We start from the raw sequence: 25,435 nt of genomic DNA on the forward strand, positions 1-25,435 counted from the left end.
GACTTGTGGTTACTACTGCAACAACAAAAACAACTGTGGTGGTGTATGGGACACAACTGATATATTTGCTATTTTTGTATGCTCTATAACTAGTGCATTTTCTATGCAAACCATTCAGTTCCTGTTTATATACCAAATTCCCCCCCAGCATGTTTGCTGCCCTGTGTTACAGCTATCATTATTCCTGATGAAGAGGACTGTAAGGCTCTGGCTTTGGAGTTTGTCAACAACACCATTCATGACTCAGCCAGAAAAGCTCTTTGCAGGACTGGGAAGTGTGCCTTCCTCCTGCTCCAGCTGGAGGAAGCGTGCTGACGCCCCAGCGCTGCCCAGCTTTAGCATGCTGGCGACCGGGAAAAAGAATCTGGAAACTAAACGTAGGTCTCCTGTCTGACCTCTCCAAGGAGTTTTAGCAAGTCATCGGGAAGAGCTCGCAAAAATGTTCTAGCAAACAGGCATAATTCAGATCGCTGCTCTTCGAGTTACCAGTGTAGCCAACACTGAAGTCTTGTATTGACAGGACGAATTTCTAAAAAGCAAAGTCACGATGTTTCAATATGACTGCATTTATTATTTTTTTTTCTAGATGGCCTGCTATTGTTTTGCTGTCGAGAAATACGCCTTCAAACATTGGATTTGTTCAATTTTAGCAGCACACTTATGTTTATTACAGTTGGCCCTGCAAAATGCACTTTCAATTTGCATACTTATTAAGATGGGTTTTTGTCTTAGATCAAACCTGAGTTGTTCATTTAAAAACTTTTAATGCCTAGACTGAAATATTGTAACCCTAATGGGATCTCATATAGTCTTCTCCCTTGAGTACAGCTTTTAAAAAGGAAGGTACAAATTCCCTGTTGGACCATAAATGTGCTGCTACTACTTGCAGTTACAGAGCAGAACTTGTTCTACTGGTGGTGAACTCAATAATTCCACTTCATCTTCCCGTGCTATTCTTTCTTTTTATGCCTGACTGGATAAAAAACATTTTTTATCCAAAGCTGCATAATTCAGACATTTTAAAATAACTTGAAAAGTTACATCAAATTATACGTTACCTATATATCTGTTAAAAATGGATGGGAACAGGAGAGCCTGTTTTTCTGCTGTGGTATTGATACAGGCTTTAGGAATCAACCATTCTTTGCCACTAACCCCTGTGTTCAGTATCTTAGGGTAATACAACACCAAGGAACAGTGATGCACCTCATCCTGAACCATTTAAACTAGAGTAAATAGATGTGAAATTTGAGGAAGTGCTCAGGGAAATCTAGGGACTTCCCTCAAAATTAGGGTTTATAGACTATAATCCCATTGATGATAACTGAATGATAAAGCTCGCATTGTTTGCATTTATAACAATTCTTGAGTGATTTCATTGTTCTCAGAGAAAAGAAGGCCTGCTTTTGTTCATTGTTGATACAAAGTCACTCTTGCTGCAGACCGGGCACTTCCTACTTTACCTGGGTATTTTTATCCACTGTACTTTGCTGTGTTTGAGAGATAAGCCTTACTCCAGACTCCGAATCTAACTTCCCCTTCAGATTTGGGGAATGTCGGATCCAGATCAGGATCCAAACTTTCTAGTTTGGGCCTGTCTTTCATCACAGTAAATCAACAGTCGGCAAATCTAAACAATCTGTTCGCATTGAATTTTTTTTTTAATTGCACTTCCTTTTTAGCAAACAACAGAGGTTTATTTTCTTCTCTTCAGGACTGAAATCTATGTTTACCATATGACCTTATTTTTAAAACTGCTGCTTCGTTTGCAGGGGGGAAGTTCTAATGACCTTGCTCACCACGCAGCCTGGGAGCTTATCAATCAGAGCAGGGTTTGGCAGGAAGACAAGAAAGCTCTCCTGCAATCAGATCTGTTACCAGAGATCCCCCTGCCTATACAAAAGTGTCTTACAGCCCTGAAGTCCAGTACTTACACTCTGTTGCTAAATGTAATTGCAGGCTGAAGACTCAAAATTAGTTCATAACAAAAATAAAATAAAATAATCCATTTAAGTTATGTACACGTTGTCTTAACTGCAAACTTTGCACACTTACAAATAATTTCCCTTTAAAGATATCTTTGGTACCCACCTACATGTTAGTCTACACTTAATATTCTGAGCTTACTTCATGATATGTAGAAATGTGATCGCAATCCCAGAATGTTTATTACAGATTTTTCCTTCCATTATCTTCGCATATTATTAGGGTGTGGGCAGTTCTCGCAGCCATTTCATTCTGCCCTCGCATCAGTACAAATCTTTGTACTGATGGTAGATGCGGATCTGACCCTACACTAGGCAATTAGGCCTGTACTGGGGGGCCTGCTTTTTCTGTTAAGTTACCTGAATGTTACATTTTTTAAACTGTGCTGAAACACGTCTTACTAACCCTAAAGGAGAGCTACAGAAAATACCGTACTGGTGAAGCAGTTCTGGCAGGAGGAAATGGTCTGTTTGCTGGCGGGTAAGGAAGTCTCTTTCTTTCTCCTTCCATCCTGAAGAAGAGCGAACCCTTTCCTCCTCTTTCTTGTCACTGGCTCCTCTAGGGCACTGACGTACGCAAAATCCAGCGATCCATTTGGCACTCAGAAAACTCGTGGCAGATATGATAGATCGGACAGACCTCCTAGCTGATCAAAATGGAAGAAGAAAAAACTAAAATGTGAATTTCAGTAAACACCCATAATCATTCAAATGACACAGTGGGAAAGCCTCTTATTATATCAAATAGATTTGCTGCCTGTGTAAATGCAGAGTTGTATTCCCCAGCTTTACTGCTGTAAACACATTTTATGCACCTTTATTTTGTTAACAGAGCAACGCTGTGGGAAGATGTGCCATTTTCTAAATTCTAACTAGCTTCCAATTACAGAAACGCGATCATCAGTGATCGTACATTCCCGAACAAATCAAATCATCCTTACAGCCCAGTTAAGAGTTTATGGCACCATCAATTAGAAAATAAACAAAATCCCTTAATGAGTAAACAGGGCAAATTTTGATACTGGAAGCACAGAGAAATAATAAATCTGTCAAAGCCATTTCTGCAACGTTGTTTTTTTTTTCTCTCAGAGAAGAGCAGCTCTTAAAGCCTTACAAAATACTGCCCTGCCGCAAGCAATAGTTTGAGTCACTCCGGCGATTTGGGGCATTTTGGGGCGTTTTGGGGTGTTGATGCTGAGAGCAGGGCGGCCTAGGGAGAGGCAACAGCCGGGTTTATGGCCCTGGCTGCTAGTTGCTTGGCCTTTCTGCGCCTCGCAACCCACCTGCTGTGGAAAAGGGTATGGAAATATTGAAAAGTACCAAGATTTATTTAATTATTGAATCAATCAGAATTCAATAGGTGCAGGGAAAGCCTGTGAGCGTTGTGCATGTGTGGATTTTCACTGTATGGCTTTGGGGAAGCCTCACAAAGTCACCCTGGTGCTGTGGTGAGACAAAACTGCTGAGCTTGGAGGGGACCCTGAGGGGATCCATGTCCGACCCCCCGCGGTGTGTCACACAGGCCGAGGTGCCACGAGGCCGCCGGGCCTTAGCATTTTGGGGCTAATTATCAGCATTTCGGGACTAATTATCAGCATTTCGGGCAGCCCGGGCCGTGGGGCTGTTCCCGCTGGGCTGAACGGGGAAAAGGGGGGGGGGGGGAAGACAAGGGGGGAAGAAGGCTGCAGCGCGGCTCCTTGAGGTGTGTGTGGTGTGTGTGTGTGTGTGTGTGTGGAGGGGGGGGCAGGCGAAAGGCAGGGCTGCTCCTCCCGGCCGGAGGCGGAGCGGCGGGGGAGGCAGGCGGGCAGGGAGGCCGGCAGGCAGCCGGAGCGGCTGTGCGAGCCCCGTGGGCCTGCGAGAAGGGGGGAGGAGGAGGAGGAGGAGGAGGAGGAGGAGGAGCCGCCGCCCCGCCGCCCGGGGATGGTGAGGAGGAGGAGGCGGCGGCTGCCGTGAGCCCGGTTAGGCCTTTGGAGCTCGGCACCCGGCCGGCTGCCCCCCCCCCTTTTTTTTCCCTCCCCCCCCTTTTCCCTTCCCCTCTCCCCTTGGCCGCCGCCCTCCCATCACCTCCTCCCCGGGCTGCAGCCATGTAAGTGCCCCGCTCCCCCGGGCTGGGAAGGGCTTGGGGAGGAGGAGGAGGTGGTGGGGAGGGAAGGAAAGGAAGCGCCGGGGCCTGCTCGGCCGAGCCGAGCCGAGCCGTGTGGGGCCGGGCAGGGGTCGTGGGGGCCGGGCTGAGGCTCGGGGGGCTCCCCCCGTTGTCCCCCGGCTCCCCCGCCCTAGGCCGCGGGGGCGGGCTGGGGGCTGCCGCCGCCCCTCCGCCGCCCAGCCCAGCCCCGGGGCCGCCGAGCTGAGGGGGGGTGTGTGGGGAGGTGTGGGGGTGTGTGAGGGTTTTTTTTTTATTTTTGGGGTGGTTTTAGGGGGCTGCGGCCCGGCTAGGGAAGGTGGAGCCGGCTTGGGGGGGGGGCTCGGGGAGAGCAGGAAGCTGCTGGCTTCCCCTAGGGGGTGGAGGGTGGAAGTGTGGGGGGCTCCCACCCGGCTCCCCCCTCTCTATCCCAGGGGGTCGGGACCTGCCCGAGCATCCCTGAGGGGAAATGGGGGTTTGGGGGGGGGTAGAGGGGAAATGAGGGGGGCACGGGTTATTTCGGAAAGTCTGGCGGATGAAGTAGCCGAGAGCTCCTCCGCCCCCTTCCCCTCCGGCTCCCCCCGCCCCCGTTTGCTGCCCTTATCTTTGGTGGCAGCCCACCGAGGGGTTGCACATTTTGGGGGGGCGATCCCCTCCCCAACCCGTGGCTGCAGCTCCTCGGGCAGCCCTTCTGGAGCTGATTTCTCCCCCCTTTTTCTACCTGCAGACCCGTAGGGTGCTGTGTGCAGGTGCCCCCTCGCCCCATCCTGCTCCCCCTTCCCCCCCCCAAAGGTGAAATTCTGCCATTGCTGAGATGTTCCTGGAGACTTCTAGGACTTTTACTTCTCTTTCTGTGCAGAACACACAATTCTAATAGAGTACGTGAGCACGCTGGGACTCCTTACATATTTTACAGCGTGGTACTGATGCTAGTGCAGATTGCACCTTATTGGGGTCCTCCCCCGGCCCCTTATACCCTTGGGAAAATATTTAACTATTTTTCCTTCTGCTTTGTTTTCCTACCATCCCGAGCAGATAAGAAGCAAATCCGTGATTTGCTCTTGTTTGTTTTATTTATTTGTTTTGTTTGTGCCAGGGGAGGGCTGTACGTTTCAAAATACAGTTATAAAGGGGAGTTACTAACGCTTAATTCAGGAGAATATTTGTTTACAGGTAAATAAATTTGACATACTGCATGACTAGTAATTACTTTTTTGTAGTAGCTAATTTCCTGATGACAGCCACAACATTTGTCTGAGTTAATAGATTTAAAGACGCTGTGGAGCTACCTTTGATTTTTTAAATGGGAGGGTTTTCATCGTGTATGACATTTATAGAGCTGGTTTTGGTGCCCAGCAGTGATAAATCAAATGGAAGAATTGATCCAGTGGCCGCAAGTAACCTGTAGCTCCAGCCCTGGGGTTTGCTGGCTTATAAAAACGACCCATAAGTGATTACATTTAGGGTTCAAATAGGTTCGAGACTGTCTTGGTTTGTTTGGGGGAGGAGGAACAAAACTTCTGTTATAAAGGCATTAAAATGGAATTTGATGAAATGCATCTGAAGTTGGTGCAGAAGTTCTGAGCAGCACAGTTCTTAAATTATACGAGTGTAAACTGTAAAGGGACTTGTTCTTGCTTTGGAACATAAAGAGGATTTTGTCTAGCCAGTGTCTTTGACAGAGAGAGCATGAAGAGGTTTCTTTTCTGCCATGGCTTGGTTTTGAAATACGCAGCTCCGTTTGTCCTATCAAACTGTAGTTGTGGTTGCAGCTTGGGCAGCCGGGTGTCGTAACTCCGGCCCCTCACCTGAACAAAATTAACCTCCTGTCTATTGATTAGTAAAGACAAATTACAGCTTTGTGCGCCTAGATTACGCTGACAGACTGAAAGAAAAGTGGAAGTGGCTTTAGAGATTTTTATTTTCTCCCCCAGTTACCATTTTTTCTATGGTTCTTAGAATCAGAGGAGCGTTTCCAAGCCTTGATAAGCAGCACAAGCAGTCACGAAATGCCTGTCTCGATGCGGTGTTGCTCTGAGATGGGCTAGGAGCAAAAATCGGTGACCACGCCTAACTCAAGGCCCTCAGTGCATTTTTGTAAAGTAAGCTAAGATGCTGGAACTGTGTGGTCCTGGGCTTTCTTGAAAGCTGCCTGCCCAGATTTGGTAACTGGGTCACGGTGCGAAGCTGCTGTGAGTTCAGAGGGCCCCGGGTGCGCTGGAAGCAGCGCTGCTCCTGCGAAACACCGAAGGTAGGATTTGCATAATGCAGGAGATGTACTTCACCGGTCAAAGCCTGGTGGGGATACCTCTCTGCACGCTCTACTTAAAATGTTGGCTGGAGCCCAACTTCGTTGTGTGCCTGTGCAGTTTAGATGCAGTTGGCCGTGAGCTCAAAATGAGATGTGAAAGAGCGCAGGTTACTCTGCTGTCTCATGTCGTGGGCCCAAACACACGTCTCTGCTCCCCTGCAGTTCTTACATGTCCTGTCTATTCTTGTGATGATCCTGCAGCTGAGGTAGGCAAACAGGCAGCTGGATCCTTCTTCAAGCCATTCTGCTGTGGTCCTGATCTGGGCTGATGGGCACAGCCAGCTTGCCAGCTGATCCGGGCAGGATCTGGTTGGATCTGGTCCTCCTTCCAGCGAGGCTTTCTCTCCTTCACCAAGATGAAGTAATTACCAGAGATGCTCCTGCATCCCCTAAGCTTAAGTTTCAGCATTATGGAAGACTTAATTTTCTTCCTGCTCTCCTTTAGAGTTTGAATAGAAAGGAATATAAAATTTCACCTTGGAAGGAGGGCAAGGAGGACAGATTCATCTCAGAGGGGTTTGGAGGCAGAAGGACGCAAACATGAGTCGAAGAGCCAAAAAAGAAGGAACTCTCCCAAATACGGAAAAAGACGGTTCAGCTCCACCTTCTGTTTGTTTGACTGACTCCTTAAAGCAGGTTTCACTGCTGCAATGCACAGGGAAGTGAGTTATCTCACTATTTGTGAAGAAGTTAATAGCCATTAAGGAATTAATGGATGCAGAAAAGCAGCACACGCCGTGGTACGATGTTGATGTCACACTATTTGTGATTTACTGCGCTTCACCCGTGTGAGAAATATTTTGGAATCGAAAAAGGTATTACAGAAATGCACGTTGAAAATAAGCAAACCCAGCGCTAAAAGATGGAGTTGTTTAGCTTTTGACAGTATTCAGTCATGTGCAGACACAGGCTGGAGCAGCCAGGTCATACTTACCTCAGATGCCCTCTGCTCACTGGGAACCATTCCTAGATGGCCATAAATGAGGTCTGTAATCACTTCTTTTTTTTTATTCCTCTAAGGGCTTTATGCAAATGGAACTTTCTCTGGTTTACACATCTTCAGAAATACACTGACCTGTAGTTAACTTGCTCTTCTCCTCTCTTCCAAGACATTACTCTATTACTTGCTACCACTCTTTTTGATAGTCTTTTATTTAAATACGTATATTAAGGCCAACTTGGACGTGTGTTTTGAAGCATACCAGGTAGAGTGGGTTTGCTGCTGTTGGAGCTGCATCTGCAGACATCTTATTGCGCGGTGAGAAGGGATTCCCAGCTCTTCACGATGAAGAAAAACTAAATTTGCCCTTATAAATTCAATGCACTGAAGGATTGAGGTGGAGCCCATGCTGCAGGTTGGCGGTAGGGGATGTTCAATGTTTTTTTTCCCCCTTCCATTGTGCCATGGTACGTGGTGCTCTGTGCGTGGCTCCTTCATAATATCCTCTGTCCTGTTCACCTCTTTGCCTTCGAAGGAGATGTGCAGGTAGACACATCCCTGAGAGCAGGGCTATGGTAGCAATTGGGGAATGGATGCTCCTTGTATAGGAACTGTAGGCAGAGGGCAGCCCAAACCTTTTGGACGTCGCAGAAACCAGAACAAGTAGTTCCTCCGAACTCTGGGTTTCTTTGCTGATCTGCTTTTTTGGGCTGCATAGTTACTCTGATTCAGTTTGAGGTGAGGATTTAGGTGGTAAGGAGCAGGAGGTTGCCAGGCGGTGGTAATCTTGGCAAGCGTTAACCCAGACAAACCTGGAATAAATTAGGTGGAGGTTCCAGAGTTCTGTGCCCTCACACCTTTTTCTGGTTTAAATAATAGGATTGTGCTTTCTACAGACTAGTTTGGCTCATAGCTTTGGTAAAGCACGATTCTTGAGAAGGATGTTGTCGGCTTAATGCTGTTGAGTTGGTGAACTGAAGGTGCAGAGGCAGGTTACGCCGTCCCCGTTTTCTGTTACGGGCCACGTTCGATGCGTTAACTTTCACACCTTGGTGTTGCGTTTCCATACCTAAGCTGTGATAATCTTGGGGGTTTTGCTCAACGCTTTGCAAATTGCTTGGTGCTTCTGTAAAGCCCTGAAGTGAGGTCTCGTCTCCTGTTGACATCAGGTCAGTCTAGCTAGCGTGACTGTTATGTGTGTGTTTTTGATAGGAGGGTGAAAGCCTGCCACGTTCATCAAGTTGTGTCTTAATTGCTCTGGATCCGAAGGAATTTGTCGTGGACAACTGGTAGCAGTGGGTTGCTGGTCTCTATGCTGCAGCATATGGTCCTTGCGTATTTATTTGGGAAATTGAGGGATTCTTACAAGTCTCTTGTCCCAGTGTCATTTTTTTGTGTGTTTTCCCTCCCTCGGGCAAACGTCTTATCCGTTTCTCAGAGTGCTAATTACAAGCAGAAAGACATGGCAGATCCATAATTTGGAAAAAAAAAAATCATCTTTTTCATTATTTCCCCAGAAAATAAAATGTTATTGGAAAAGCTGAGGACTGGGGACAAACAGTGAAAGTTCACAGGCAAAATGTTGGTTCTCTTGCATCTTCTCCCAGTGAATTTCAGTTTGCAGCGACGGTTCAGATCCAATTCCCCTGCTTTGCAGAGAGTTTTATTGCTCTGGCAACAAAAGGCACAGCCCCTCTGTCCCTGCTGGCGTTTGGGTTCTGGGCTGGACTCGTTTTGACCACCTGCTTCTTCCACCCAGGGCTGTATCTTAGTGAGTTATGTGGAATTAGTTGCTTTTTAATCTAGTTTCTGATGGATATCACCTGCGTGCTCACCAGTAATTGATGCACAGCTGCCAAGTGCAAGCAGAGCTGGTACGTATTTGTTAGGTGGGGATGGGAGGTCTCCGAATTTAGAGAGAGACGCTGGTAACAGCCAGGTCTTTGGTGGCATGTTCCAAATGCTGCTAGGTTCTGCTGTATTATACTCCTTAATTACTGCTGAGAACGTGTCACCAATTACATTTCTGATTGCTTAACTAATACCGGGCTGGATGGAGGTATGGACGCTTCCGAGAGCACAGAAGTCGTTAAAGGAAAACAAACAGAGAACATTTGTACCGCAAGCAGGAAAATAATCAGATTCAATTTAGAAAAATAATAAAAGCTGGTGCATCTGGGAAGAGATTGCTTTCAGTGAGGGAGGGAGATGTGAAGAACATTTCTGTGGTAGCTGGCCATGAGATAAATGTGTTTTCAACAAGATGCAGCGATTTTGAGCTATTTAGGTAGGGACTTCATCTCATAAAGTGGAGTGGTAAAAATCCTGAGTTGTGCTTAGGTGTATTACATTGCAGGAAAGACAGGAGCAAATTGCAGCGAGTTCAGAGAAGGGTGATAAAATTGATCAAGGTGCTTATAAGGGCTGAATTAGGGCAGCAGAAAGGTACGTGAGCTTATCTGAAGTTCTTTGTACGTGTCTAAGAGAGGAAGGAGTCGTAAATATCAAAGATAGAGAAGAGGATTTGGGGGAAAGTCATGGAGATTTGAGTGGGAGAACAGGATGACGCAAGGTAGGAAAATGTGAAGCGAAATTATGTGGGGAAGAAAGCAAATTTTTACTCTCTGGGCTTTATCTCTAAGATGCACTGTGTTGATAGACTGGCGTACAGCAGGCTGTAAGGAAACCTTCCAGAAGAAGTTCTGGAAGTCTTCTTGCCAGGAAATACAACAAGGCTTTGCTAAACCTCAGAATTTTGATTGTTGAGGGGAGCTTTATGTTGTTGGAGAGCTGGGAGACGTCTTCTGGGCAAAGTCTTGCAGCCGCCTCTGCTCTAGACAGTGTGGAGAAGCTGGGCTCTAGCAGGCACTCGTTCCAGCACCTCCACCCGCGGAGATAGCAAAATCCTGGTGAAAAGCAAAGCCCTCATTTAGGATTAGTAATTAAAATAATAAAAACAAACAAGCAATGAAAGCTACTTCCTGTTGTATCCCCGATTTGCCATGTGATGTACTTCAAATGACGGTGGACTCTTCTTTTGATCCTTTTAGAAGTAGCCGAGAAGGAGGAAAACGGCAAACCCAACAAGAGCCCCTTTGTGGACACTTCTGCTGAAGCTCAGAAATTTCAACAGTGATCTTTTGGCGTAAGCTGATCTTCCGAGAGACATTCCTGCCATTATGAATGAAGTAGCAATAGTGAAGGAAGGGTGGCTTCACAAACGAGGTAAGTGTCCTTTCTTTCCAGGACAACCGGGTGTTGGGCCATGCAGTAAATTGGCTTTTTCTCTGGGCACGATGTGCCCCTTAACAGGGTATCTCGAAATTGTCAGTTCTTGTTCTCCTGTCCACCCTAACGGGAAACTGCATCTAAGGAGCGCGTGTGACTTTGTCAAGCTGAGAAAGCACACGTTGTAAGGGGATTTCTTTGGGGTTGTGCACGTGTGAGTTTGCCGAAAACTGCACCAGCTCTTCGGTTTTAAAATGATTATGAAGATAGCAACTAAAAGACACAATACGTAGAGTGTTAAAGGTTCAGCTGTGGCAAATTCTTTGTTTCAAATGAAGGGCTGTAGCTTTTCTTTTTGTCTTCATACGCCGTTAGAAGGTAGTGTTGTCTTGAGGTGAGTCTTCATTTGTACGGTGATGATGCGCCTGGATTTTGCAAGCAGTGATGTTCTCTTGCAGAGACCTGCTGGAGAACGTGGTGTTTGGGTTGTGTCTGAACCACTTGGTACCAGTGTCCTGGACACGCAGAATAGCCTTGAGTTTGTGCGCTTGGTGCGTTCCTGTTTTACCACTGATGAAATCTTATTTTTATCAGAAGTCTTCTCCACTGAGCGGTGAAACTGAAAAACATAGTCACATGTACAGTTAGGCTTTTTGCCTTAAACATTTATATGCTTATTTTTATGGGGAGTGGGTATGGGAGAGTGTTTTTGTTTTCAAGTACTGTGATGCTGCTCCTCCAAGCTCTTGGCTTACCTGTTTCTGAGTCTTTTACTATCGTTTCTTGGAAAGGAGAGACCAGTGTTAGGTACTTTCCGTAATATCGTCATTTTTTTGGACCAAAAGCAAAATCTCTGTGCTCCAGCAGTAGGGAAGCTTGCATAGTTCTGCAGACTCGGGATTTTTCTAGAGGGTTTGCAACAACATGCCTGAAGGTGCAAAGGTATAGTGTAATTGTTTTTGGAAGAAATGGAAATACATTATCATAACCTTGATAAAGGCTGATGGCTCATCTGCAGCAATAAAGTTTATAATCCATGTTTTAAAAGACTGGAAATACACATATTTAACAGCTGGATATACAGCTTAGTTGAGCAAATTACCTGATGCCTGATGTAAAAATGCTTTGATAAACTTTGTTGTTTTATTGTTGTTGTTGTTCTGGTCTGTTTTACTTTGAAGCGAGGCTAGGAATGCTCCTATCCACTGATTATTTTAAATTACTCCCTGGATAATCCTGGTGTATCCAGGCTACTTCATTCTGATAACATACTTGTGGATTGCTGTGTTTGGATAAAACAGGAGAAGGAAACACAGAACCATGTTTCCTTTCCCATTTATGAATCTAGAAAGTCTTTAAGTAAGCGATATATTTTTAGTTTTAAATGATTTTTTCAGACTGTGGGTTTTTTAATCTTCCTTTGTTACAATTATTTCTATGCTTATCTCTAACTTTTTAAATAGATATGTTGAGGAACACTGTACTAAAATTTGAGGGAGAAACATTTTAGAAAGTATGAAAATGGAAGTGTAAAACCACATAGGAGGATTCAGAGGCAGATGCGTCTGAAACTTTAAGACAGGCATATTTCAAACTTGTTTGTGTTTGCTCTTGAGGACTTATTTTTCTTTGTTTCTAGGATTACAATAAAGCTACTGTCAAGTAAAGAGACCTGTGGAGGAGGTCTTAGTAAAAGATGCCCTGATCTTTTGATCTATTTTTTTTTTTCTATTTTAAATTACCTTACAGAAACAGATTATTATCTCTGATGGTTTGCTGATAGCAGTATGATGAGATTATCTGCTGAACACATTTCCATTTCCAAAACGTTACTCTGCATGTTCTGCATATATTTGAGATTGCAAATTTGTGCCCCAACTGTTAAACATACCTCGGTGTTTTTTGGTTGCCAGATCTCCCGATCGCTTTTTAACCTGCTTAAAGTTAAAAAGTGCCTTTTACCGATGCCTTTTACCCTTCGTGGTATGTGCAGAGACACCTACTTAATTCCACTTGATTGATTTTGCAACTGTTGATTTTGTATTGTCCATGTGAGGAGGGCTTGAGAAAGCAGCGCTGTATCTCCTGTGTGCTCTGCGCGCCAGCTCCGTTACTCTCAGTTGTTCTGCTTTGTGTTCTGTTGAGAAATTCAGTTCTTTAGGCTTGTGGGAGTGTGGAGGAGGAACCGACCCACTGTGTGTGTGTATGGTAAATGAATTTTTGTTTTTCATCATCGACATTTATTGTCAGACCCTATCAGTTTGCTAGCTCTGCAAGATCAAGCGCTACAACCACAGGATGTTTCCAAAACTGATGTCAGATACTGCGAGCTTCTGAAGTTGAGGCATAAACAGTAATTATTGCAGGGAGGGACTTCTCAAGGAGGATTTTCGATATAGGAAACGTAGATTGTTTGTCTTTGGGGTCATTCATAAAACTGAAGGTTGGACTGCTTGTGGTCTTCAGAGATCCTAGGGCTTTCCACATGCAAATACGCTCAGTAGCGACTGGCCAAGATCCAGTTGGGGCAATTACATTCTCTCTACCCCAAATTTCCCCCGTAGCTTCGCTTGGATATGGGATCTTTTGGTTCACGTCCTGAATGGTTGAACAGCGTGGCTGCATGCAGTCGAACAGTTGCTCCATCTCGCCCCAGCAGCGGCTTAATTTTGGTGGTTTTAATGATTTGTGTATGTATAAAGCAGCCTGCAAAGTGCTCTGGAGCCCTTCTGGATGGCAGGTGTATATAAGCATAAAGCCATCATTATCAGGAGCAGGTGTTTTGGCCTGGCAGGGAAATAGCAGGGCTTTCGAGAATTCTGGAGTTGTTTTCTTCTGTCAGCTTGCTTTACGTTTCTGTTTTTGTTTCCAGGATTAAAAATACAAATGGAGAAATGAAATTAAACATCTCTGCCTGGCCGAGAGCTCTTGGCAGTTCTCTAAGTCGGTCGCATGAAGGAAGTCCCACTTCCAGTAGCACAGATGTTTGTTTGTGCGGAGGCTGGAGTCATCTCCACGACTTGTCTAACCTCAGCCGGGCAGAAATATAAGAATTCATGAATGAACTTTTTTTTTTTTTTTTTTTTTTTTCTTTTCCCACTTGGCAGCGCTTGGTGCTGTTACTCCAGTCGCAGTGAGGCGAGGGACTCTTGCAAGACAAAAACGGTAGTTAAAATCCTAACCACTTCTGCCTGGCTGCGTAGCTGGGGGTTCAAACACACACATGGAGAACGTGGAGGGAAGAAACTCGGATTTGGGGTGGTGCAGTGTGTGTGTGCATTCGGCACACGTAGTCCCCAGTGGTGTTGTGTCAGAGGATTGCTTAGTGGGGAAGTACGGGAGAAATGGGTAGCGCCAGAGGTGCTGGAGTTGGGATTGCAGACAAGGGAGGAAGGAGGAAAATTATCTGCCCAAATTGCTTGTTGCAATTCTGGGTTTCTGGATGTGTGTAATGAGGATCCGTACTTCTGATCATGTGTTGCGGAGCTTTTTAAATGAAAGAGAAATGCCCAAGTGTATTTTATTCACTTTGCTGTTTCATTTTTAAAGATCTCACTGGATTTCTCGCATCTTTCTGCTCTGCTCCCTGCTTATAAAAGTCCTTCTATTGTCTTCAGTCTTCATCCTGTTTTTTTTTTTGTGTTTTTTTTTTTGTGTTTTTTTTTGAAGCCTTTCTGCAAGGCTAACAAAGAGTGGGATTGTGTGTTTCGATACTCTGTCATCTCTGTCTTTCCTCCTATGTCCGGTTTTCCTATTAGGGCATAAACTCTGATGGAAAGAGGAGGCTTGGAGAGAGAGGGAGGGACGGAAGGAGGGGGAGGGAAAAATGTACACTGACATTTGAAAAAGGAAATAGAAATCTAAGTTTCTCACTCCGAGGCTATTACTCCGAGGAGAAACCTGTGTATTCATCCACTGATATCTGGCAGCAAATGTGGAGCTGCTTTTTAATTTTTCTTGTTTTTAAATGGCATAGGAGCATAGCACGGTGATTTTAACAATGAAAACCAGGACATGCCCTCCAAATGTCAATATACGCGGACTTGAAGCTGATAAAACTGTTTGGCTAGTTAAGAGTTTGGCTGCCAAGCTGATCAAAATTACTAGAAGTCCTTAAATGAGAAATTATACAAGAGGTACTTACTCCATTGCTGGAAATAGTACTAAAGTTGTTAAAGAATTATTTCTGTAAGGACATGGAGTGACACTGATGTTCTAATAACCACTGGTCCTTGGTGCCTTGTCTTCCTACAGCTTCATTGCACAAAACGAATGCAGGGTCACTGTTTTATAGAAAATACTGACCAAGAGACTGATTGGTGCTCTTTTAACTTTCTCTAGCACGTTAGCACAGACTGTGAACTTTAGTTTTGTTATTTCAAGCACAGGTTCATACTTTTAGTATCTTCTTAGTATGAATCAAAAGGGGATCTCAAGATTTATGACCAGAAATTAACTTTTTTTGGGGGTCTCCTGCGTTGGTGTTGTCCTTCACCTCTTCTTTCTGCTCTCTTTTCTGTTCTCACCATGTTTCCTACCTCTTTTTATATGTATGTGCGTGTTTGTTTTATTTTGGGGTGTTTTTCTTGTGTTTTTTACCTTGGCTTTTGTCCGTCTGTGGGCCGTAGCAGTGCACTTTGTTGATGACCCGTGTAACCAGAACCTTGGAGGTTCAGCTTAGCTCAAGCACTGGCTGGGTTTCGTGGTATTTCAAAGGAGTGGCTGTGGCATTTGCTACAAAGGATCCTAAAACACATCTGAACTCAGAAGATGCCAGCTAGAGAGGCTTCAGAGGAAAAACTGAGGGTAAAAGGAAAGGTAAGAAACAAGACAAGGGCTGAAAGAGGAACGGAGGGGGGGAGTTTGTAACGGGAAAGAAGCTGATGTTACTTCCAGAGCTGAAGGTTCGGGTGCGTAGGGAAATCTTTTGCTGCTCTTATTGAAAACAAAAGATAAGCTGTGTCAGTTTGTGGTTTTTCTTGTGTGTCTCTTTTTCAACACAAGGGGCTATGGTTTTGCAATGCTAGTTCTCAGTTGCTTTCATTTTGCTAGCCCTGTTCTGGGAAAAGGGGACTGGGGAGGAACCAGGAAATTGTCAACCAATAAATCTGACCTTGGTGGTAGGCAAGATGCTAGAGACATTAAGAAAGGATGAGATCACAAAACATCTGGAGAAATATGAGCTGATAATGGCTAGTCAGCTAGACTTTGGAGGGTAAACCTCATCTGACGGCATTATTTGTGGAGAGATCATAGGAAACAGGCTGGGTACAGTGTGCTGTGAGAAGTCTGCTGTGGAGGACGGGGAAGTCAAAGGCTGGGAATTACCTAGTGCAGTGTGGTTGTAGTGTACGTGTCTGTGAGCGGGGAGAGAGCTAGCACAGCCTAGAGAAGGCTCATCACCCCTCCCCTGAGCTGTCTGCTTCAGCTTTTGTCCATCTCCTTTATTTTTCAGCGTCCTTTTTGAAATGTCTTTCTGGCCACAACTTTGTCTTTTAAGAAAACCCATTCTTTAAGTCACACCTTCACATTTTGAATGGCAAAGCCCAAATGATTTTTTTTTCCCAGTAAAAACGACTTTTCCCAGGATTTGTGTTCCAGCATTTTCCTCCACCTTTGTTTTGGAAAACACGGGTCTCTAGAGAAGAGTAAAATTCTTTGGAGAAGCCATGCTAGGTTAAAGATTTTTCTCTGTGTTTGTAAACTGGAACTTACACGCGAGTCTGAATGACAAAGAGGAACAACTCAGATCTAGATGGCCAGATTGTTGATGTCAGTTCTGGAAGTTTACTTTCATATTCTGTTTTATTGTATGTCAGAAACTAAACAAACTGGGTCTCAATTTTATCTGTAAAATTGGCGTGGTGTCATAAATTTCTGCTGCTCCTTGTAACGAGATCTGGGAATGAAGGATCTAGGACATTACAAGCATGGTTTAAAGTGAGCCTGGTAACACTTTATACAGTGGTTTACACAGAAACCGCCTGAGTTGTCTTTGATCCTCTCTCTTTCATGGTTCCTTTATTTTACAGGAGAAAGAAAATAGAAGTTAGGTCTGTGCAAAAAAAAAAAAAAAAATAAAAATAAAAAGAATAGTCCACGTGTGGTTTTCTGTTTTTTGTTTTCTTTTTCCCTCAGTAGGCATATTGAGAAGTCATCAGGTTTGAACTTAGGAAGAAGCACTAATTGAGCATGCTATTTTGAGGTAAGGAGAGCAGAGAGTAAAGCTGTGCTCATTGTTCTTGCAGGAGTGATTTTAAGTGAGGGGCTGTGCTGTGTCTTTTAAATTTGGTGCCTCGTCCTCCCATCAGAATTTCTTCCCCTGCAGCCTGTGTGAACGCCAGAAGCTTCCTTCCCTTCCACAGTTCCCTGCTCGTGCTCCCCCGTGTACACACCATCAGCTGCACTCCTTGCCTGTGCCTGAACTTCCTTTGCTTTCACAGCATCAGCCTTAGGCTTCACCACGAGGCTTCGCCAGAAAGAGCTGGTGAGGAATTTGATGCTCTTAGACTCTTACACGGCATGGTGATGCGTAGTGGGTCTCCTTTTATCCAGTTGGTGTTACTGTAAAGTTCTCCTAGAAGCTGCTGGGGTAGTTTTTGGTCTCCAACTCAGTCAAGGAATAAGGAAACAAACCTTAGTATGTGTTGGGAAGAGAGGATTGCTTAACATTTGAGCATTTAATTTGAATGTGTTTTAAAAGATGGAGCATTGTTGTACAAAAAAACAAACCAAACCAAACCCCATCAGCCTTCTGTTCTTTCCCTTTTGCATATCAAAGTAACTGATTTACTAAGAAAAGAAACAAGTTGAACCTTATTTAAAAATCATCTCTCAAGGGGGGAAGACAGAAGAGGGATTATTATTTTCAGATGTATTATGTTGCAGGTACAATGTGCATCTTAAAGGGGGAACAAAAACCAGGAAACTATATGAGGAAAGAGGAAGAAAAAGAATGGAGAAAGAATAGCACCATATTAGGTGTGAAGTAGTGTGCTTCTGTGAGAAATGTTTATTGCAACTGAAAGGGGGAAATAACGAAGACCAAACTTGAGTGCAAACATATTACACGCTCTTAGATTATTCTCTCACCTCGTCAAGTTGAGCCAAAAATGTGAAAAGATAGCTGGTCAAACACTGTTGTGAAATTTGTCAATTCATGCAAAAGTGCACGGTCGTATTTGAGGACAGGCGCGGTAAACAATCATCACGCTGCCTGCAGAAGCAGAGAGCTGTCAGTTACTGTTTTCCTGAGTCCCTGGGGTAAGTCAGGAGAGCTTTGAGGTGCTGTCCAAAGCCTGGGTGAGCTGCACACCAAAATCCAGCGCGAGCCAGCAGGGCTGTGCGTGGCTGCAGATGTGCTGGGTGCCTCTGAGACTGGGCACAGCACCTGGGCTGTGCATGGGGCTGTCACGTCAGTGATACTGCACCAGGCTGTTCTGTTTGGCTTTAATAATGCTCTTGTAACGAAGACCACAGAATGTGCATGCCAGGGAGCTGGGTTTTATGTTGGCCGTGAACCACACATAGCCTTGACAGGAGGCGCTTGTCTTGAAGCCTGGAGCTTGCTCCCAAAACGCGTGTTGATGTGCTGATAGAAATACCTGGCTCAGGGCTGGCACTGGACTTCAGATGCCAATGGGGGTCGTGGCTGCATGTAGCAGTTGCTGCTAATTCACAAATTTTAGGTGCAGGCCTTATGTTGGCTGTGGTTTTATAAAATCAGTCCCTACCTGTAGATGTCACACAATTTTGACAGTTTTGCTCCTTTTTCTTTCTGAGGTATAGAAGCGTGCTAATTCTCATAATGTAGAGGAAAACTGGAAAACATAACCTGAGTAGTTTCTTAACAATTTAGACTAAGGAGAAAAAAAAGGCTGTTAGATTGCTTTCAAAGAGAAGTTTCAAAAGTTATATGATTTAAAATAATTTATATGTTTATATTTTTTGAATCCTTAGCTGTACACTCTACCCTGCTATTTCTGCAATTCTGTCATAGGATGTGGGGTTCAAGAAATTTACCCTGATTATATTTCAGAAAGCTAGTGTTAAGAAAGAATAACTTTAGCTTTTGCTGCAAGAGGCTTGACAGGTCTAATGGGTAATAGACACATACTATGAAACTCTATTTGAACTGCTTCTTTATCCATTAAACTCCCAGTTAATTTATATCTTGAGTTGATAGAAAAAGAGATACTTCTCTAAAAATTTTTGCTACGTGTTTTCCATAGGAGTCTTTGCGTGTGCCGTATCCCATCTGGCAGCATACCACCACCTTGTCTGGAATGACGTAGTTACACTGGTGTGCAAAATGTTTACAGTAGGTAGGGTTTATGCCCTGAAATACAAGGATGCACGCTAATTTATATGTTATTGCCATTGTGCCTCAGTTGGGCTTCAACAACTGGAGCGTCGGTAAAAAGTTAAACCCTTGCACAAAACTGTTGAGCAGCTCAAAATCCATTGTTAGGCCTCTTCGCAGCTGCAGAGTGGGAATACTGGCTCATACTTGCTGGTTGCTTTTCAGGGACTTCCAGGCACAGATTATCTGGACTGCTTTTTGTGTGCGTGTCATACACATCCCTGCTTCTGTCTGTGGTCTGCAGAGCTTCTATAAATAGCAGTCGGTTACCTAAATGAAAGTGTTTTCATTGTATTGATTTACTTTATTTTTTTTTTTAAGCTTTCAACCATGCAGTCTCCTTCGTTAATTAGAAATTAAACTGGGAACGCCACGAGCAGTGATCACTTTTCAACAGAAGACATTTATTTCTTAATTCAAGGATTGACGATGGGTATAGTTGTAGCGTTTTAGCTACATCATATGTTTATTATTCCACTGCAGGTTTACGTGTGGACCAGACTAGAATTCCGTTGTGATAATTTATGGTGACAGTGCTGGTTGTGGGGCTTGGAAGTAATTTTACAGGTGGAAATTGATTTCTGAACACAGGACACAAATTTCTTGCTGCTGTAAATTCAGTAATCAAGTCATTCCGTGATAAATGTTTTTTGTGTTGCTTTGGAGGTGTCTTGAAAAGCCTGCTTTGGATTGGTAGGTGAAACACTGCTGTCATCATGCCTTTTTCTTTGATGTCTATACGTGTGTATATATATATATATATATACACGTATAGACATCAAAGAAAAAGGCATGATATATATATATATATAGGCATATATAGGCATAAAAAGGCATGATATATATATATATATATATATATATATATATATATATATATATATAAATAAAATTAGCCTTTTAAAGTCTCTTCAGTAGAAAAATGGTCTTACTGCTTTAATACCGCCTTTGGTACGTTTCAGGCAGTGAAGGCGTAGGATAATAGTTGACTTTTTCAACCTGAAGTTTGCATTGTGTTGGAGATCGTTGCAGTTCTAGGTTGTCTTTTCTGGTACAGATGTAGTTTTTCTACAGCACAAACATTTGAAGACACATAACTGATTTATTTCCAGGTGTGGAAGATGAGGTTGCCATCTTACTTGCATGATAGGAAAAGTATTTATCCTAAATGAGAATTAGGAAAAATTACTTTTTCGCATGTGAAAATCATTGCGTCAGCTCGGTTCTGTTGTTTCTGCTGAAGTTTAGCCTGTAAAGTCGAGGTATCTTGATCCAAGAGAAGGGGAGATAGTTAAATTACATCATCGTGGAAGAATACCAGAATAGTTAGCTTTAAAGCCATTCAAGACTACATTGGCACCCCTTTGTTATACAGTGTAGCTGAAAACGAACAGCAGCAATAATGAACCAATCCATCTAAATCACAGCAGCTGAACAACTGACTGTTCTATCTCAAAATGCAAATGCGTCGTGCAGAATGGATTTAATTGTAAATGTTTGCTTAGTAGGGAATATGAGCCCTTTAGTTTGTGACAATAATCGTGAATACAAAGACCCACAGAATTTTAGGGTTTGCGTAGCTTGTCCCCATTCTCATAACAATATTTCAAAGTCTTTTTTTTTTTTTTTTTTAATGTACCATTTGGCTTTTTTTCTAGCCGGTAAATAGAAGTGTAAATGCCCAATCACCGAGCGGCATGTTGAAAACTGAAAGATAAATTTAGCTATATGTATTTAGATCAGGCAGGATTTTCTGTTGTATTTCTTTTGCGTCTATGTTAGGGCTCTTTAATAGCTTCAGATAATAAGAAGGAAAAAGTGCTGACTTTCAAAGCTTAGATTTGTTTTTACAATGCAGTAATGCTGAGTGTTACGGGGAGTCTTAGCATTCCCTTTCAGGTTCTGGTGAGGTGGCTCTCCAACAACGAAGGGTTCAGGAATTTCGGAGGAATTTCTGCTCCAGTTTCAAAAACAAAGCAAACAAACAAAACCCATAAACAACTCCGTGTGGAAATCTTCGGTCTTTGTTAAATTCTTGAAACCTGGCTGCTGATTGCAGCTCCAGAGGTGGAATATCTGTCACTGATTTGAATTTTTAATTAAAATGAAATAGCATTGCAGTCTTCTGGGAAAAGGAAAAAGCTTACAGAGCTTTGCTGGTAAAGAGAGAAAGCAGAAATCTCTGCCTCCAGGCTGTTATGAGGTACGTTTCTGTGTAAGGAAAGGCAGACACAACTTTGGAAGCACACACATGTACACAAAAGTGCCCGTGTTTATGCTTCTGTTGGCATTTCGTGTGCGCATGTGTTTAATATATTTCACATGTGGATCAGGCCTTCTGAAAAAAAGAGACAACAAAACCCCCCTGAAGAATAGGCCTTTGTGACACTGGAGAAGTTCACTGTGCCAAAGTTATGGTAAGAATTTGTAAATTTTGGCTGCTGGAGCGCTTCCTTCCCCTGCTATGTTTTTAATGTTGGAAACTTAAAAGTGTGGAATAGAGGGTGTTTTTTGTTTTTTTTTTTCCCCTTTTTCTTTTAACTGACAATGCAAACATTCATTTCACCGGCTAACCCGCCTGTTCACATGACGCTGCTGGCTGTATATAAACACCCCGTTGATCTTGTTCCTCACAAGCCTTCGCGGCCTTCCTGAGTCACACAGAAATGGCCGGCCGCTCTTCTCGGTGCTGCCGACCTCGGCTCTGTCTGCTCAGGCTCGGTTTGCCAGATTCCTGTCCCTGAAAGAAATGTTTTCGCTTGGAACAGGGCCCTCAGAGCCTGGATGTTTTGCCATGGCTCTCTTTCCCTGTGTGTTTAAAATACTTCGTTTCTGCTATCTGGGGAATTGTTTTGTTTTGCCTGTATTCCTTGGATAAAGCTGAACCTGCTGGAGAGATGTTTTGTGTTTCCTAGTCACAAAACCATCTTCCCCTTACATACGAGGGCGTTTCTTCGTGTTGCTCATACACAGAAGGCTTTAGTTTGTGAGTGGGAAGGTGACTTGGGATCACAAAGCTCAGTATGGGGCTGCCCTGCCTGGTGGCCCAAGGGCTCGGTGACAAGCTTGGGCAGCACAGTTGGTTTCACGGGGCTTTTCTGGAGTAACCGAGGGCAGAATTCGAGTCCAAGGCTGGACTGTCATGGTGACAAAATATTTAGAAAACATTTTCTTGCTTGAAACAAAAGCTTGGATTGTGCAACGCGAAGTACTGTCCCAGTGTAATAAATGACTTTGTGTATTTTTAAAGGGTTCTGCCTGTTCCGTGGCCGCCAGCTCTTGCCACATTCGGCGTGCTCAGGTAAAATGAGGCCTTCTTCCTCAGGCCTTTTACAGGCTGGGGTGATTCTTCCCCCTTGCACAAGATGTAGTAGCCAAACCTGGCCTTGCATTTTGAACGAAGTGCATGGTCCTGTTAAAGGCAGGTGTGGTGGAGCTGCTTATTTTCGTCAGCCTGCTGCAGTCGTGTAAAACTTGAGCCTTGCTTTTGGCCTGGACTGATCTCATCCCAACTAAACTTGAGCACTAGACTTGGTAAGTGCTTTGATTGGGTTAGAATGTCCTGGTCTTGCTGCAGTAGGAGTATTTTGTACCGTAGGTGTTTCATCCTTTAATAATAACTGCCATTACTTTCTTTTTAATGCCTCAGATTTTGAGATGTCCAAGCAATACAGATACCTACCCTCTGACTTGAAAGGAAGCGAGAGTTTTAAAGTGGCTATAGACAGGTGCACAGTGGCTGGAGTAGATTGTTCACCTGGAACAATATAATATGATTTTAAGATGGGCAAAATCTGTGAAAATCGGGTGAAGGCTGTTAGCTAGGCAGTTCATCGTAATTACACCATTTGGAGTTCATGTGTTTTTTTCCCTGTCTAGTTTGTCTTCTGGGTAATATTGGTTGTAATTTCATAGAAAAGCGTGGTTTTACGTACATACCTGTATTGCCTTCTCTCCTCAAAGCAGCAGGTGGCCAAGTTTCTTTCGGAAATACTGACTTCTCTCAGCTCTACAGCAGCTATAACCAGATCGTCTGCAGAGACTGGATTTTTTGATCTTCAGAGCAACTGATGTATTTAACGCTGCTGTAGATGATGGATTATGCCGTTATTCACGAAAATGGGAAACAAAAGCAAAAACATGGAGGTGGTGGTGGGGAATACACTTCTCATTGGTTTGCATCATTGTGCAACTTTGTATGCTTGGCGTGTAACCTGCCCCATTCAGAGGGCTGCTGCAGAGCTCAGTTCTCTTGGGCTGCTGCTCTGTTGCTATCTGCTAGTTCCTCTGTGGCATCGAGCTGCAAAAGCAGCTGCTTTTCCTTTTCTCATACCTATTTTTACTGCCTCTAATTTGCTATTAAGATGTTAACTTCTGCCTCCAGTTAGCCTAGCATGGCTCAATGCTGTGACTACAACATGGGGGCAAGCAAACACTTCTGTGCTTTCTCCTCTGCTACCCTTTCACACTCGGGAAATGTTCCCTGTAAACATCTGCAGTGCTGCTTTATTATCCTCTTTAAAAGCTCTCGTTTCTTGTGTTGCTTAAAAAAGGCCTTGATGAACTTGCACTGCATGTGCACTGTGACTGCTCTTCACTGTGATGCCCAGTGTCGGTCCTTTTTTTTCCCCGTTTTTCTCTGTCTTTCCATTGTTCCTGCCTTATGGCAGTAAAGTCTGCAGAGCAGGGCCTATCGTATTGTTTTATTTTGACAGCAGCTGGTTCAGCTCCTGAAGTGTTTGTGAAGTTGCAGTGTACTGCAGTAATACAAATTAGGCTATAGAAAGCTGTATGTAAAACACAGGGTGTGGGGAAGAGGTCAGATTTACTATGATTATTTTTCTGAGTTTTAAAGATTTTTTTTTTTTAGCATTCTCTGACAAACAGGTGACTAGCAGAAATGTGCAAAAACTGAATACATACAAAGTTTTCTTCCCACTTTAAGGGAATGCTGCTGTCTAAGGAAAGCTTTCTTCTCAGCAGCAGCTCCAGGCTACTAGGAGAGTGTCGCTTCAGTGCTTGTTGGCTTCTTGAAGAGGTTTGTTTACTCCCTTGGCTAGACTGGATGTGATTATGGCGAAACCTCATGTTTCTGGAGACTCTCTGCTTTTTGGGCACCATTTTAGAAGTGGAATGACACTCCACAGGATGTGTGGTTGTGGACACACGTTTGTACTTCAGAGGCAGTGCATACCTTTTTGACCATGTACTATCCTGTGCTGTTTCTCTCACAATTCATGTGGTAGAATAAAACACGGAAGAACACAGAATTCATTTCTCCCCTGTAGCCCACTACACACAGAGAATATTTATTGATACTCATTTTTCTGCTGACTCGTACAATCTTCAAACCAGTTACTGGAGGCTAGGAGATAAAAATGAGGGCAAACGGCCAACAGGACTTGAGGTTTTGTTCCTCAAATTTGATTTGAAAGTTGGAGTTTGATAAAGTTGTATGCGTTCCCCCTTCCCTTGAGTTTTTACAGTTCTCCTGAATTACCTACATGTACTGGTGGTGTTAGGATCTCCTTTGTGGAGTTTTGCATAGCCCTGCTTTGGGTGGAAGATCAAACTAGATCACCTTTAATGGTTCCTTTCAACATGAAGTACCGTGATTTTTTTGACCAGTTTGGTATTGGTAATCTCTTGCAAAGCTGAGTCAGATTTTGAGGGAGAATAACAAGCTTATTTGTAGGTGAGAGCAGTTTGGTTTTAGCTTTGAGATTTCTCATGATGGCCAACAAACAGAAAATAAATAGTAGTTTCTCTGTTGTCAACAGGTTTTGTTATTTTCCAGTGCTGTCTGATCTGTTCAAATACAGAAATCTGGATTTTTTCAAGGAAAAGGCTCAAATCATGCAATAATAAACCTCCCTAGTTCAGTACTTGTTGTTAGTAATCTGGGTCTGTGCTTTGGAACCAAAAGTTGCTTTTTGCTTTAATTACTGGGATGTCAGGTTTATTAAGAATGCTCCATGGCTTTAGAGCTGCTGGGATTTGTTATGTTTATTTTGCTGTGAGGAAGCAGGAATGTTTCTAACCTCATTCTGCCCTTCCTCCTTCCCCCTTCTGTAGCCCTGGTTGAAAAGATGGGGGAGAGGAGTGATCTCAGGGTGAAATACGAGTGGCAAAATGTGTGGTAGGGCCAGCTTTGTTCTTTCTGATCCTCTCCAAGGCAGACTAGAGTCATTTTATGTCACTGATGGAGGTTAAGAGCCTTGATGGTCATCGTCAACTCTCGCTGGTTGGCTGCAGCTCCTTGGGACTCTGTGGCCGAGTGAAGCAGACGAGGTGTGCTTGGGATTCACATTGTGTTGGTGGTGGTTGAAGTTTACAGCAGGAACCTGTTACAAAGGCAAGGCCTGGGCCAGAAGGTCCAGCTTGCTGGCAGAGATGGGCCAGGTAATCCACAGGGTCACGGACCTGTGCTGGTTGTACCATGGTAATAGTGCCTGCGAGTGGTTGAGGGAGTTCACAAAATAGCATTTAA

General features: G+C 43.8%; 1 protein-coding gene across 1 annotated transcript in view; it reads left to right on the forward strand.

Moving 5' to 3' along the window:
• Nucleotides 1-4,013: 4,013 nt before the first annotated feature.
• Nucleotides 4,014-25,435, forward strand: part of AKT1 (AKT serine/threonine kinase 1) — a 72,233-nt gene continuing 50,811 nt past the window's right edge. Inside the window, exons 1-2 of the mRNA XM_032188293.1 lie at nt 4,014-4,071; nt 10,406-10,580. Of these exons, the coding sequence (XP_032044184.1) occupies nt 10,535-10,580 (46 nt within the window). The 5' untranslated portion in view covers nt 4,014-4,071; nt 10,406-10,534. The remainder of the gene's footprint in view (nt 4,072-10,405; nt 10,581-25,435) is intronic.

The sequence above is a fragment of the Aythya fuligula genome, chromosome 5 (genome assembly GCF_009819795.1).
Source record: "Aythya fuligula isolate bAytFul2 chromosome 5, bAytFul2.pri, whole genome shotgun sequence".
NCBI classification, from domain to species: domain Eukaryota; kingdom Metazoa; phylum Chordata; class Aves; order Anseriformes; family Anatidae; genus Aythya; species Aythya fuligula.